Raw genomic sequence first — 15,157 nt, forward strand, 5'->3', positions numbered from 1 at the left:
ACAGCTAGTCACATCGTCATTGTTTCCTTTCTATTTTTATGCACAGATGACAGAGGAAATTAAAGTTTAATGATCCAGACTGCATTCTGTCAGTAGAAGTAAGTATGGTTTCAAATGTTTTGAATGGCAGCATTGGAATTAACCAGCCTTACTGAGTGAGCAAGACTAAAAACTTTCAGCGCTCTTTAGATACATAAATAGATACTTCCCATGAAATACTTTCATATTGAATAAGATCTGATTAATACTCTACGGAGTTCTTTGATGATGCTGGACGACTTTCTTTCATTTTATACATACAAACAAAGAAAACTTCCTTGGTTAGAATTTTCATTTCATTTATTCTGCTATTACTTCCGGGGTTTTTTTCCATTTTTAAAACTAATTTTGGCTCAGTTCTTTCAATTTCTTAATTTTGTTCTATGACAATTATAGAGCTCAGAGTTATGGAAATAAAGGGCAATGAAATTTCTCCTCTCTTAAATGATTCATAACAGCTGTAACATCCATGTTTTTGTGAAGAGGATAAAACAGTAGGAGTATTAAAATTTTAGAACAAGTTCAAAGAAAAACTGCTAATGACTTTTAAAGAGAGTTGTTTCAAGTCATATGAGCATGCAAACATTGAGAGTATTAAAGCTGATATAGCAAAGACAAGGTCTACTTTCTATGCTGCAGCCCCTGTGTGAATACAATGTCTTTTTGTTGGAGCAAGTCCACATTAAAGAAAAACTGAATGCCTAAGAGAGTTTTAAATTATATAAAAGTTAAGGAGACTCATTAAAATATTTAATTGCATTTAAATCTGGCTCAGTTAGTCGTGACCAAAAGTTGTTCTAATTTGAAGGTTGTTCAGTAGCATATGCTGAAATTACTCTATCTTCTAAGTCGATTTCCTAATTAGATGTCAACATAGAAAGACATCGTTACAGCTAATACCACTGTTGGCAAGTTCAACAGCCAGGGCAGAGACTAAATAAATATGGAAAATGTACCACCTTCCTCTGAGGACTAGGATGAGTCTTTTTACATAGGCATTTTGGAGAGTGTTATGCCACAATAATTTAATCTAAGAGTTAATTGAAGAATTCAGTTCTCACTCCTACTAAGAGAACTAAATTAAACTATGGAAGAAGAAGAAAACTTAATTGTACTCTTTGCAGTGTTGGAGTTTTTCCTGAATGATTCTTTGCATTCTTTTATGATTTTCAATTATTGTTTGTTTTCATTTTCAAATGGAAATCATGAAGTGAATTATACAGTTGTTAAGAAATAATGAAACTCGAGGAAAGCAAACTACCCAATTTTAGTTCTCTCATGTAAAACATATTGAAAACATTTTAGAAGGGTGCACCTAGGATTATGAAAATACGTATGTAAAAATTTAACAGGCTACCAATGAAAAACATAATTTAAGAAAATTTTCCACAAACAGTACAAGAGACATAGGCCACCCCTCTCACAGCTAACAAATTTCATACATATATAACAACATAGAAGCTTCTGCAAGTCAGCATTCATTTAGCCTATACTGCATCTCCAACAATTGTCAATGTTGGATGTTTCAAACACAGCACTGAAACCCACACAACATTGTTTTATTATGAAATACTGTTCCTACTCTGATTGGGAGCTACATTTTCATTCCCCCCGTCCTCACCAAACTGAACTTGCTTCACAATGGTCCCCTTTAAGTCAGTGACTCCTGTGCAATGAGGCATTAGAGGTGGTACTGACTATTCACCTATGCCCTGAAACATTAAGAAGTCAATAGAACTTTGAATTTTTATCAGTCTGTCACACATTACTGAAGATATTAGGAAAAAAAAAAAAGGAAACAAAAATAGAACAATTCCTTGCTCTTCCCAGTGAAGACACACACCAGATTGAATGGAGTTAAGTACCCAGACAAAAAACTCAGTAAACACATTTTTGTGGTCAGACACGTGATGCTGGGAAGATTAAAATCAGACTGTTCAAAACAGAAAGGAAGCCTGCTCACATGGGACACTATGGCTGACATTAAAGGGAGTCAAGTTTATGCAGAAAAGAAAGTATTTTGATGTTGAACAACAGAAGTGTGACCATTTTGCCTAATTCAGCAATAGTGGCCCAACCACTGGTAAGTTTTATGTGGGAAGAGAAGAATGAGACCACCCCTTCTGTATAAAGAGAGCCGAGGGGGAAAAAAGATGACCCAAAACATAGCACTCCGATGATATGCACTTCTGAAACATATCATTCCCTTGAGGGAAAAAATTAAGTGGCTTTTAGAGAATATTTTCTCTGCACAATTTTTAAAGCTTTGCAAACATTAGGACTTTCTAGTCTTCTGTCTGCAGTGTAGAATATATAGCTGGAGCTGAGGAGTCGCCAGAGGCCTCTCACACATCTCCTCCCTCTCCTTTTAGCTGGTCTCTCTCACAAACCAACTTGAATACAGAGATAGACTCTTACATACTCAGTTCTTTCCCTCCATAAATATTCACGTAAAATTCCACCTTTAACATTCTCAACAAATAAATTATTCCCTACTATCGCCACAAATATCAAGAAAGTTTCATGCATAAAAAGCTATACAACAATTCAAGTAATAAAATAGGAAATAAGAAATAAAAGGAAGTTAAAATATAACTGTACAGATAACCATCTGCTTCCCCAGATCAAATACATCGAGTTAGAAGTAGACGAGTTTGGTTGTTTTTTTTTTTTTTTTTTTGGTACGTTCTACAAATCTCATCTAGAATCTACACTTTTACCAATTGCCAAGGTGTTATGTGCATGAGATCTGCAATTTTCAAGTGCAAAAAGAATTTGCAGGGCAGAAAGAACCATCAGCAGACACTTTTCTGGCTAAAGGGAGTCTGAGTTAAGTCAAATTCTACTCACCACAGTTAAATGTTCCAGTAAGTATGCCACATCAACCATGTCCGCCAGAATTAGAAGCCTTGTGACAGCTGTAAGCAGAGATCGTGCTGCTTGGACAACAGCCTGCCTCTTAGGCAGATAGCAGGGATCACTGGTAAATGCCTCTGCTGATACCTTTAAGGCTTGACCTGCAAAATGAAGACATAAATTCCCTTAGGCTATATTGCAACACCCAGGAAAAAAAATAGTTAAAACTCAATCAGTTATTTGGCAAGTCACAAGTATTGCCAATAAATTTGGAATCTCTTTGTTGCCCTAATGCCTTGAAATGAAGGTCAATTATTACAGATCGTGCAGAATGTTCTACGTTTTGAATGATGTTCCCTTTCTGTTCTTCTGAATCATTTAACTCTGAAATAATTCCCTTGGCAATCACACCATTACTCTTAGCTGTACACAACGAGGCCAGGGGCTCTATGTTAAACTTTTCTAGTCACTGCTTTTTATATTACTATGTACTTTGCTGTCCTTGCTATTAAATAATTCCTGGTCACAGAAGGGAATCAAATATTGTTCTTCTCATTACAAATATAAGTTAATGGAATGAAAATCTCATACACTCAAACATCTGACTCTGACATAAAATAGGTGAAATCTATGCAATGGAGCTAGTAACTGTGCCAGTAGACAATAATATACTGCTCTCAAACATCAAGTTTTGCAAATGAAATTTAACAATAAGAACAATGATGACAAACACCTAAGTTTACTTTCAGCAGTCTGTCACCTAGACTTACTCTGAGAAAAAGAATGCCATTGAATTAATTTCTAAAAGCATTTAAAAGTCTGCTATCACCTGAGGAGCTTTGCTAGTGATGGCACAACCTTGACAGAACTCACTCTACACAGAATAGCACTGGAAAACTCTTGTCACACAAGCACAAACTGCTAAAATAAACATTTGACCAATTAAACTCTCTGTATCAGCTTGGAAACCAAAGATGGATCAAAAGTCACAAAAATGAATAGTTTCGGCTGTGCTAAAATTAGGAAACATCATTAGTAAATGCAGCTATTAAAAGACTACATATTCATGGGGCCAGCCCTTTGTTGACAACTGCCTTACGCATGTCCTGGATTTTGGATGCAACAGTAAAGAAAAAAATTTGATGTTGCTGCAGAGTTAAATCCTTTATTATGCAATAGTCTTTCTTCCTATATCTAAATTACCCAAGTCTCGATATAAGAATGGGGTACATTTCTCCAAGCAGTCATTTGTATCACGGAGGTTTTCTACATAGAAAGAGAGAGTGCAGGAACATGTAATTTTTGTTTAATTTTGTTCTACAAATTCTGATGAAAAGGAGAGAATATTGCCTTTTGAAATAAAATTCACAGTACCCTTAGCACTGTATAGCTTCACTCAAAGGCAAGAAGTCTGGACAGGCCTCATGCAGGCATGCTACTGGCATGTCTACTTCAGAATATCTGGTAGTAAAGTCAAAGCTAAGTCATGCAAAGAGTTTTGCTACCTGAACCAAATATGTGTTTTTATAAGCTTTGGAGTCCTCAAATCAAAAAATAGGCAACAAGGTTTGCACAAAATACATACAATCAGTAATTAATGCATATTCATAGAAATACATACAAACTTAAGAGATTTCCTGTAATTACATAGATATAGACTTCTATGTGCTCCCTAAATCAGAACTGAGTGAGAACTATTCAAGTGCACCAGGGTTTGCCAGACTGGTTCTATATGTGACTTCACTTCTTAAGTTTCAGAGAAAAAACAAGCTTTGCTGCTCTTACTAGAAACTGTATTTGAGAAAAATATTGAGCACAGGCTACAAAAATAAATCTACCAATTACTACAGAGTCCCCATACCAGCACCTGAGATAGTACTGGCCTGATTGTCAGAACACTGAATACTTCCAACATGCTGAAACTCATCAGTTTTCCAGGAACACCCATCTTGAATAGTGCTCTCTGGTTTTCTCTTGGATTTGTTAAAGTCTTTGTGCAAATTACGTATCTTAAGGACATGCTTAGCAAACTCCATAAATAAATAAAAATCACACTAATTTGAGATCTAGCACCTGCTACATCACAAAACAGTGAAAATTAAAAAAATATCAGTTTCTCGTGCTCAGGACAGCAAATTAGAACTTTTCCCTAGTAGTTGGTGAGATAACGCACCATAGCTGAGCACATCACAACAAATAAAACTATGGGAAATAAAAATCAAATATTAATCAGAACCACCGATTTTTAAGGTTTTTTATTTCCCCATCTAAAATGGACAGAAACGCTTCTCCAGATGAGTCCTGTTTTCAGTACTGGAAGAAGTTTCAAAGCACTGATTTGAGCCCAGTAATCCTGGAGGGGGGGGAAGTAAACGGAGAGAGAAAATGCTACTTACACACATACATATCTTTAGATGTATTTTTGAGGGTGACTGCTACAAATGTTAATAAATTAATAGCAATTTAGGAAGTTTTAGTAGGAATTTAAGATACTAACTCTGGAAATTCACTGTGCCTTAATAAGGACATGGGAAATACAGTGCATACACACTACCATAAAACTAAAATCTTTGCCCTTTCATTTCTCTTATGGCTTCAAATACAAAGAAAACTTTCCAAATTTCTGAGAACAAGCAATGTCAATGAATAACCTGACAAACTGTCTCCATTTTATTTCATAGTATTTAACTACCATCTGTTTGTCCTGCCAATTACTGGTTTTGAATATCTTAAATTTGACATGTTATCTTTCAGGCTGTAAAAGTAAAAGTTAACATCACATATTTTTTATGTATTTGGAATGTGTACACTGTAGTATTAATTCAGACCATTATAGCTGTCAGATTCTTAAAAACATTTGCACAAAAACAGGAAGCTGACATATGCAATGTCTTAATAAGACAAGAAAGCATGAAACAATGGAAATTTTTTCTTCAATTAAGATGTATGAGTGTAAAGCTGTCCACCTTGGTCCCTGAGGATTCATTTTATCAAATACCGACTAAAGCATCAGGGAGACACTGTTTCCCAAGACAATAAAATTAACATCATCACTGTTTGACTGGCCACCTGCTAACTTTTGAACTTTCTGACCAACTTCAATAAAATTTTTACACAGGGGAAGATATTAAAAGTTAGCTAACTACTTTTCCATGAAAACAGGAAATTAGGAAAGAGACCAAGTTAAAGCCTTCACTGATGGCAGGCTGGGGCTGGCAGTAAAAGTTCACCTACTACTAAGCTTCAAAGAATCTACAGAAGTGTTGAGATGCAAATTTGAAGGAAGACAGGCTGTCCTTGTTCCACTATTTATAGACGGAGGTTTGTTTTGGTTTTTTGGCTTGTTTTGTTGTTTTTTGTTTGTTTGTTTTGGGTTTTTTTGGGTTTTTTTTAAGACATACAGAACATCTGAAGTGTTTATAAGGAGAGGAAGAAAACAGCATGCAGTATTCTACTACCTGTTATTTATTCACATTTACTTACAAGGTAAAGCAAAAAGACCAGATTCACTACTATTTCTGCAGTGCCTTGTGCCATGCGAGCAAAGCCAAAACAGCTATTAACGTATTTTAACCCAGCACTTTAAGCCAGAATTGCAAATAGGTTTGTAGCCCAAGATAAATGTGGTCTGTCAACCTCACATACTTCCCAGGATAAAAGGATAAGTAGCAAGTCAACTTGGTGACCTTTAGGGAACTTAAAACTTCTTCGGCACAGAATCAACTGCAGTTCAGAAGAACTTCTGTTGAAAACTAGTTAAGTCTGGAGAAACTTAGAAGATAATTAATGAAGGGAAGGCAATAAGAAAAGAAAAAAGAACTGGCTACTTTGAGAAGAAAATTTGGAGAGGGGGCGGAGAGAGGGAGAGAATCAACCAACCAGAGGAAGACTACGTGGAATCCTCAGCCCTGTGGTTCAGCTCTCTGTGATCCACAGCCTAGTTTGGTATAGTACAACTGTGTGACCTTAGCTGGAAAATTTTTGGTAACGTGCAAGAAAGTATGTGAGCTAACACCACACAAGATAAGTAAAAACACAGACAGAAGCAGAGTTGCAGAGATAGTAGTAATTAGCAGTCAAAGAATCTAAGAGGAAAAAAAAAATAATGACATGAAAAGTTATAAACCTTAGGCAAAAAGACCCAGGAACTTGCAAAATAACTGTGCAAAACTGAGCCACAGTTCCAAAGGAGCAGAGGACAACATTCTCCCAGATGACTGCCAACTGTCTGGCCAGCATCACTGGGGGTAATAAGTACATTAACACTTTGCTCAGTCAGTCATTAGCCTTAGCTGTGTGTTGTATGTGTCGGCCACTAACCAACTACTTTTTATTTTTTAAGTTCTGTATATCCTGCTAGTAGAGTCTCTTTGTGCACTGTAAAAATTGTCCAACCAAAACCAACCAGGGAAGCAGAGCTACAGATTAGAAAGGAACTGGTTGGTTAGGAAGGAGTGAAAGTACTCAGTTGTGAGAAGCCCAGACAGGAGTGAATGGTGAGCCTATGAGTTCATAACTGAACGGATCAGGAGAGAAGTGAGATATAGCTTAGCTGAGGATAGGAGATGGTGCTATTTCCAAGAATATTTAATAGAAGTTGGGAACAAAAACATAATCTTCTGACAGCACAGCAGCTCCTCAGAAACCTCTAATGTAATGTTTCCCCATCCATAAACACAAGGTTGAACTGTATGTTCATAGGTCCCACATTTGATTACTTGCCCAGGTCTCTGCTATTATGCCTTCCAGATGAGAATGGCCATATGGATTTGGGTGTGCTTCAAGAACCTCAGACACTTCCAAACTTCAAATAGTCCTAAAATCTGAAAATAGTACCATTTCAACACTGATACCTTCCGGGTACCTGAGCCACAAACATGATTAAGGGACCTGAGCACCTCTCATATGAGGGAAGGCCGAGAGAGCTGGGACTGTTCAGGCTAGAGAAGAGAAAGCTCAGTGGCATCTTATCAGTATTTATAACCACCTGAAGGGAGGGTGCAAAGAAGATGGAGCCAGACTCTTTTTAGTGGTGACCAGTAGCCGGCCCAGAGGCAATGGGCATAAACTAACACACAGGAGGTTCCGTCTAAACAACAGAAAATATTTTTCTCACTGTGAGAGTGACTTAGCAGTGGCACAGGCTGACCAGGAAGGTTGTCGAGTCTCCATCCTTGCAGATATTCAAAAGCTGACTGGACATGGTCCTGGGCAGACTGGTGGACCTGCCTGAGCCAGGAGGTTGGACCAGATGACCTGCAGAGGTCCCTTCCAACCTCAACCATTCTGCGATTCTGAGAGTGAATGTGTGAGCAAAGACAAGCCAGAAGGGTCTGAAATATAACCAACCCCTTAGAAATGAGTTGGACATAAGCTGGGATGGCCAGATGAACAAGTATAAAGTCGTGACCCTAAAACAGAGCTATGTGATGCAGCCTAGGCAGATAGGCGCTCTGAGTACAAGCAGCAGCAGAAAGTGACAGCTCCAACAACAACATGATGTTAGAACTTTCTTAAAATGCAGTAGACAGCATGACAGTTCGATGCAATTTCATCCATTTTATTGTAATTCCCATCAAGTGGATATTCTTCCATAATTAAATTTGTCACAAACAATGAAACATGAAAGACAGTGCCCTTTTAGTGGCACAAATAGGGAAGCAGAAAGATGGGAGTATTCATACTATTCCAATTATTTTGGACATTCAAGTGAGAAGCAATTCAAAGAATCAAAGTCAGAATATATTGTAACTACATAATTATTGGAAGGCAGATACTTCCAAGACTCTATTCAGCACACACAGATAGATGACTCCCAAAGTAAATGGTGTTACCTCCATTAGCTGATCAGCTACTGACTGCTACTGTCAAATGACCACTACTTATGCATGTGCTTACAAAAATCTATGCTCAGGCATAGGGAAAGGTAAAAACACAGTTCAACCACAGGTAATTTTTAAAAAAGTTAGAGGATCCGTGCACTTTATGCAGCACCAAAAATATCCAAAAACTTACATGAAAATTGCTTTAAAAACAAGTCAACTGCTGGCAAATTTGCTGTCGGCAAATAGCTGACAAAAGGTACACACTTCTGCTGGGCTGCTAGCCGATGGCAGGCAATCTGTCTATACAGATACTTGCAGTAATACCACTAACTGCAGTCAGTGAGCACCCCTCAGAGACAGTGTTGAAGATCACACTCAGGCAACAGCTAAGTGTTCTTTATTGGTTTAGGCAAGACCATCAGAATTATGCTTTCTTCTGTTATTTCTTTGAATAGATTTTCTTTCTCCTACTAAATCCTACCCAAGCATCACATTTCTCTCTCTTCCATTTGTTTTTACGTCTGACTCATTTCTTATTTTTAACTGCAGCAGTGTGAAATCCACATGGAATGCAGTGAATTTTATGCCACTCTTTTGTCTTCCCACAAGGAGATATTGTCGCCAAGAAAGTCCTGTCACCCACTCCTCTGAACTGCACCCTTAGATGCTGGTGGATTTACAGTTCCAGAGAAACACAGTTGTGAAAGGGAGCCCATTGACTAAGAGAGGGAGGGAGGTACCAGAGTCAGTAAAAAGAGAGGATTTCCAATGTCCTAGTCTCAAACTTGAGAGAAAAAAAACAAACAATGGTTTATACCAATAATAGAAAACTTATAAAAACTGTTTTACACTAGTATTTGCAACCTCAGGTTCTGCAGACATGAACTAACACAAGTAGAATCAGTACCAGAGAAGGCTGGGAGTCAATGTCGTATCAGAGCACAAAACAACTACCCTTTCTAAAAACAAGAGATTAAACAACACCAGTCACTAGTATAATCACCTGTTCTGCTCCCACAAATACCATCTTCATCTGCTACAGCAAATAAAGGATTCTGCTTCAGCCAGCCAGCTGGAAGTGACACTATCAGTGTCAGGGCAAAGCAGATTGAATATTAGAAACATGCAGGACGTATCAACACCATGATAACTCAGATTCTCACAATAGCTTTCTGTAGATGTTACAGGACATTTTTCTCCTGCCACACAGTCTCTTACCCCACTCAGATACCATTGTATTCTGTTGCATTGCAATTATTTCACTGCTGCCTACCAGGAAGTTCCACTTCCACATCTCATACAGTTCTTCCTAATGTGTAATCAGAGCCACCACACACCCCCTTTGTGCCTTACACCCATCTCTTCATTCCCCCTTTCCCACTCAGGGACACCTGATCCAGTGATGGTGATGTCAGAAGCTTTTCTACAAGGGATCTGTTCTTGGTTTGATGAACAGTGTGTACAGCACAGATTATTTTAAGCCACTTGGATATCTAAATTCTGTCTCCCAGAATGAAAGTCTTAGATGGAGAGCATACACATGTACCTCAATGCAGAATGAGAAAGCTACGCTCATGTTTAAGATTTTTGCGAGGGGACAAATAGAACACAGTATAATACAAGAGATCACTATCCCCTTCCTTTAGTAAATATCCTTACAGTATACTCCCCATTTCTTGCCAGTGAATGGTCATTTCTTCCATGCCATCAAAGTCTTGCCTCCCCTGTTTAATGTCAAAAGACATTAAATATGGACATTCGGAATATCAATTTTTTTTTTTTTTTATTTCCTTCTAAAGAGTAACTGAAGGCCCAAAACATAACTCCAGCAAGTAACTTGCTTTCAATTCACTGTTATGTGTGATGAAAGGCTTATCTAGGAACACACTTGAGCATGATAACAGCTAAACACATGAAACACAGACCCTGCAATAGATAGAAACAACACAGACAACAACTGTTGTCTTTCTGACCATATATAGTCAGTAAGCAATGGCAATAAATACCAAACATTTCAGCTATGCCTGTACAACTGTTTGAAAACCATAAGCAATCACACCTTGACGTAAAAGCAAAATACCATTACCCTAAGTATAACGCTAGAATTTAATGCAAATTCCTAAGATATCATTTCCCCATGTAAACTACATCACTGTTTTGTCTTAAAATTGATTAAATATCAGAATCAGGACATTAATTATAGTCTGATGTTTAGTGTCAGAAGCATTCATGGTTGAACAATGCTTCTTGCTTCTTTGTACAGGGGTCAATTATTTTACTATTAATTGACAGCACATTATGAGTCAGAAAGCAATTTTTTGAAATGCTGTAGACATCAAATCTGGCAGTGAGAATTTTTCAAAATACTTATATTTGGGTTTATTACACTATTTTAGAATAAAAATAAGTACATGAGTGCCCTTTAACAAAGCTTCACCAAACCAGCTCAACAGGAAAACGTGGCAGTTCTTCAGTTACTAGGCAGTTCCTAGGACTATGCACATCGTCCACCACCCACAGGCCTCCCTGGTGTCTCATTTAGCAGAGTTCCAGAAGAAGGTGAATCAAGATGTGGCTAGAGACAGGCCTTAAAAAGTACGTTTCTCAAGAGGAAACTCAAAGAAAAATGCAGAGGACCTCTGTATTAAAATGATCAGCTCCAAGACTACAAATCTTCAGTAAAACTTCGCAGATGTCAAAGGAAGCAGAAACTAGATTTATCCAGGGAACGTGCCTCCCACCCATTATAGCAACACTTTCTTTCAGATGTCACTAGCAGAACTCAATTGAATTTGAGAGACCAAACTCTCATCTGCTGACAGTGTTTGTCAAGACCAAACTGCAGTCAGCAAAACCACACCCATGCCCCCATTTCTGAAGACATTAGATGAGTCACAAATGCATCACATGAATTAAATACAGCAAATCTTCTATTTATCTTATCTCCATCGTTCACTTTTATCCTACTAATTTGCCCCTTTATTCCCCAACACATTATTATGAACATGACTATCAGCAGCAGCTTGGAAAAAGTCTATCACTCCTCTGAAAGGAACCCCTATTAATGAGCTCCAAAAGTAACAAAGCAGCATTTTCACACTGGCAATTGACATTCAGAAGAAATAAGCGTTTAATTCTCATGTCACAGTCTTCAACTCAACAACCTCAGTGAGTGACACAAGCTAAAATGAGAGAAGAGGTGAGAGAGTATTTATTCTTTCCAGATGTTGATATGCAACTCTGGGACTGATGGTTTGGCTCACATCTGAGTGAAATCATCCAGAGCATTGTTTCAAAATTCCACCACACAGTAAATACAAGCTGTAGCCACATGCAAAAATTCATAATTTATTTAAGAGCATATTAATAAAAATACCTGCCAGTCACCACAGAAAAATATGCCCACAGAAAATTAAATACTATAGGCTATGACATGCATGGCATGCAAGTACAGTTTACCAGAATTTATGACCCACATCCTTTCAAAGAGCTTGAAGTAAATAACATGAGACATTTAACAGCAGCAGAATGTGACTTGAATAACAGGCAATAAAGTTACATATGATGTGGCACACCACAAATTAAAAATAATACATCGCTTCAAAGGACTAAAAATATCTTCAAAATTAACAAACTGCTATTTATTTTGCAATTGTTCACCAACTTCTTAAAATTAACTCATGCAGTTTGGCAAATCCTTGGAGGAAGATCAGCTGTGAACACTCAATTTGTCATTGCATAACGACAGGTGATAACATGGACTTAACTTTCTTTTAAAATGTATGAGGTGTATATAATCTCCTTTATGGATTATTTATTTTTGTAGTTATCTCTGGTCTTGGCTGAGAATCAATAAATAAATTTAAAATGTGAAATATTTTTCTATTATCTATGTATAAAAATCAATATAGAACTATATATTTTATTCTTGTCTTGTGTTATTGGCCTGGAATGGATGGGCTAACATTTTAAGAGTACTCCAAAAGGAATGATTTTTTTTAAAAGCCTCAGCTGATCAGTGTGACAGATAACAATGATATTTGCTGGTCATAACGCTTTTAATCACAACGGACCTTAAGGTATCTCAGACACCATATGCATATATCAGACTCTAAAATGCAGCCATCTCTGGATCCAGAGGAAGCCAATAGCTAGTAATGACTACCTTGAACAACAGCGGAAACTCAGAAACTGTCCCAGCTGCACATGGAGGAAGACAAAATAAAAAAAGGCAACAAAAAAAATCCTGATTAAGTTGCAACTTTAGTAAGAGCAGGGTGATATAAAGACCTGATATAAATGGCTAACATGCAGTCCTTCAGGCACAAGTTGTCACACGGCATAAGAACATAAACCACACTGCTCAGTAGTGAAAAGGCAACTGAAGCCCACTTTGCCCCTTGATAAAACCAAGCCTGGTTGCTGGCTCATTCAATAACATGGCCTGACAATAACTTTACAGTACAGACCATTGTTCTTTGCTTGTCTGCTCCCAGTTGTTTGGGAAGGCTTTCATCAGCACCTCTTAATCCCATTCCAGGCAACCCTTGGGAACCATTTGTTTACAAAATTCAGAGAGCACTGATGAAAGGACATAATTCTCAAATGACCAGGCACTAAAAGCATTACTCTTCTGTCCCCTTTTTCCTCTGAAACCTTCTCCTGAACCAATTTTCAAGGCTGATTTCTGCAGGAACACATTTTGGATATCTGTCATCCAGCTTACTACTGTTTGAGCCTGGCCTTCATATTCACCCAATAGGCCCTGATTATCCATGCTGAGAGTAAAAATCAACAAAGCAACAGAGAACCTCAAAGAAAGTGGCTAATACAGTGTTCTCAGCAGATCATAAAACCTAGTCCTATTCTGGGAGTCCGGTTGCAAATGGGGAGATAGGTCATGAGGAAATGGAGTATGGCAAAACTCACCAAAGATTTGCTGCTCTATCGTGAGGGGATGACTCTTACAGTAGGTTAAAGAATCCATCTTCCTCCTACTGAAGTCTCAAAACATACCTCCAAACAGGACTATTACACCTTCCCAAATTAAGCCCTTGCTAATGCACAAAAGAGGGAAGACTTCTGTTTTTAAATTTTTAACTAGAAGGCCTTAATCCCAGATTCAGGTAAATAGTTCTTTTCAAAAAGAGCATTAATGCATGCATTAACTTAAACTTGTGCTTAACAGCCACTAAAATCAACAAGGGGCATCCTGTCTTCATTTGGGGCAGGGGGGAACGGACGGGACACACCACACAAAACAACAAAACTTCCACTGACTTAAGTGTTTTTCCACAATGGGGACCAGCTTGCACACTTTACCTCCTTATAAATGGTAGCTGAGAACATGCAATTAGAGAACTCAAAGTTCAGACATTTGCACATCAAAATATATTTCTCATGGATATCCTAGCTTCATTTTGATACCACTGTTACATGGTTAAACTAATTCCTTGTGGTGCCTAAATTATTTGTCACATACTTACTCTCTTTCCGGACATCAGCAAGTGCTGCATGAAGTTCTTCTTTAAACACAATTGCTTCCTTGGCAATTTTTTCCCCCTTGTCCAACAGATTCCAAGTGGCTTCTTCCACAGAAGCTAGCAAGACACGAGCTCTTTTGGAACGGCCCTTTTTCTTACTAGAAGGATTCTGTGGACAGTTTACTAGTGTTGTAACCTACATTTAAAAGAAACAAAAAAGACAATAGTGGTGTAAGTTCTATAATAAGTGAATTTATGTTGTTCTCAAATTTAAATAAAAAAAACAATATAGTTGAGAATAGGCAATGAGATTCCCTCTGCTTTAGCGAGAGACAGGCAACCTCAGCATACATACTGAGAATGGACAGAACTATTGAATCAAATTTGACAGATAATTTTACTTAATATGCCTCATCTTTGTATTCTTCTTTCTGTACGACCAAAGCAAAGTCAATAGAAATCTCATTGTTATATTAACCCTGATGCAAACTCCTGACACTGCTTATTTTAAAATTGCCTCATGATAAAAAAAAATTACTAATGCTAACTAAGGAGGCTTCAGCCAAGGCAGGAATTACAATCAGTGCTGAATCTTCCCATACTTCCAGCTTCAATCTCCCAAGTTATCTGGTAGGTTTACTGCAGCTTTGTCCAAATCACGTTTTTTAACAATGCACTTCAACATCCATAAAGAACTTATTTTTACATAGCATCCCACTCCACATTCCTCATCATCTGAGCACAGCCTCCACACTCCAACAGAATGTTTCTAACAGACTATTCTCTAAGGCATTGCTTGAGCTGTCACACTAAGGAAAGACTCCTAAAAGATTTTAAAAGAAAAGTGTTATATAGCTATTTTAAAACATACTTTTTTTTCATTAAGTTCACTGATGTTTTGTAATCCTCCTTCTATTCTGTTCTCTGTGCCAGAACATGGACAATATAGTATTA

At 37.6% G+C, this 15,157-nt stretch overlaps 1 protein-coding gene across 1 annotated transcript in view; it reads right to left on the bottom strand.

The window, feature by feature from the left end:
* Positions 1-15,157, bottom strand: part of CTNNA3 (catenin alpha 3) — a gene marked incomplete at both ends in the record, with an annotated part of 542,611 nt that overhangs the window by 515,623 nt on the left and 11,831 nt on the right. The window contains 2 exons of the mRNA XM_082309238.1: positions 2,890-3,056; positions 14,207-14,399. Coding sequence (XP_082165364.1) covers positions 2,890-3,056; positions 14,207-14,399 — 360 coding nt within the window. The remainder of the gene's footprint in view (positions 1-2,889; positions 3,057-14,206; positions 14,400-15,157) is intronic.

The sequence above is a fragment of the Platalea leucorodia genome (assembly GCF_965183815.1).
Source record: "Platalea leucorodia genome assembly, chromosome: 4".
NCBI lineage: Eukaryota > Metazoa > Chordata > Aves > Pelecaniformes > Threskiornithidae > Platalea > Platalea leucorodia.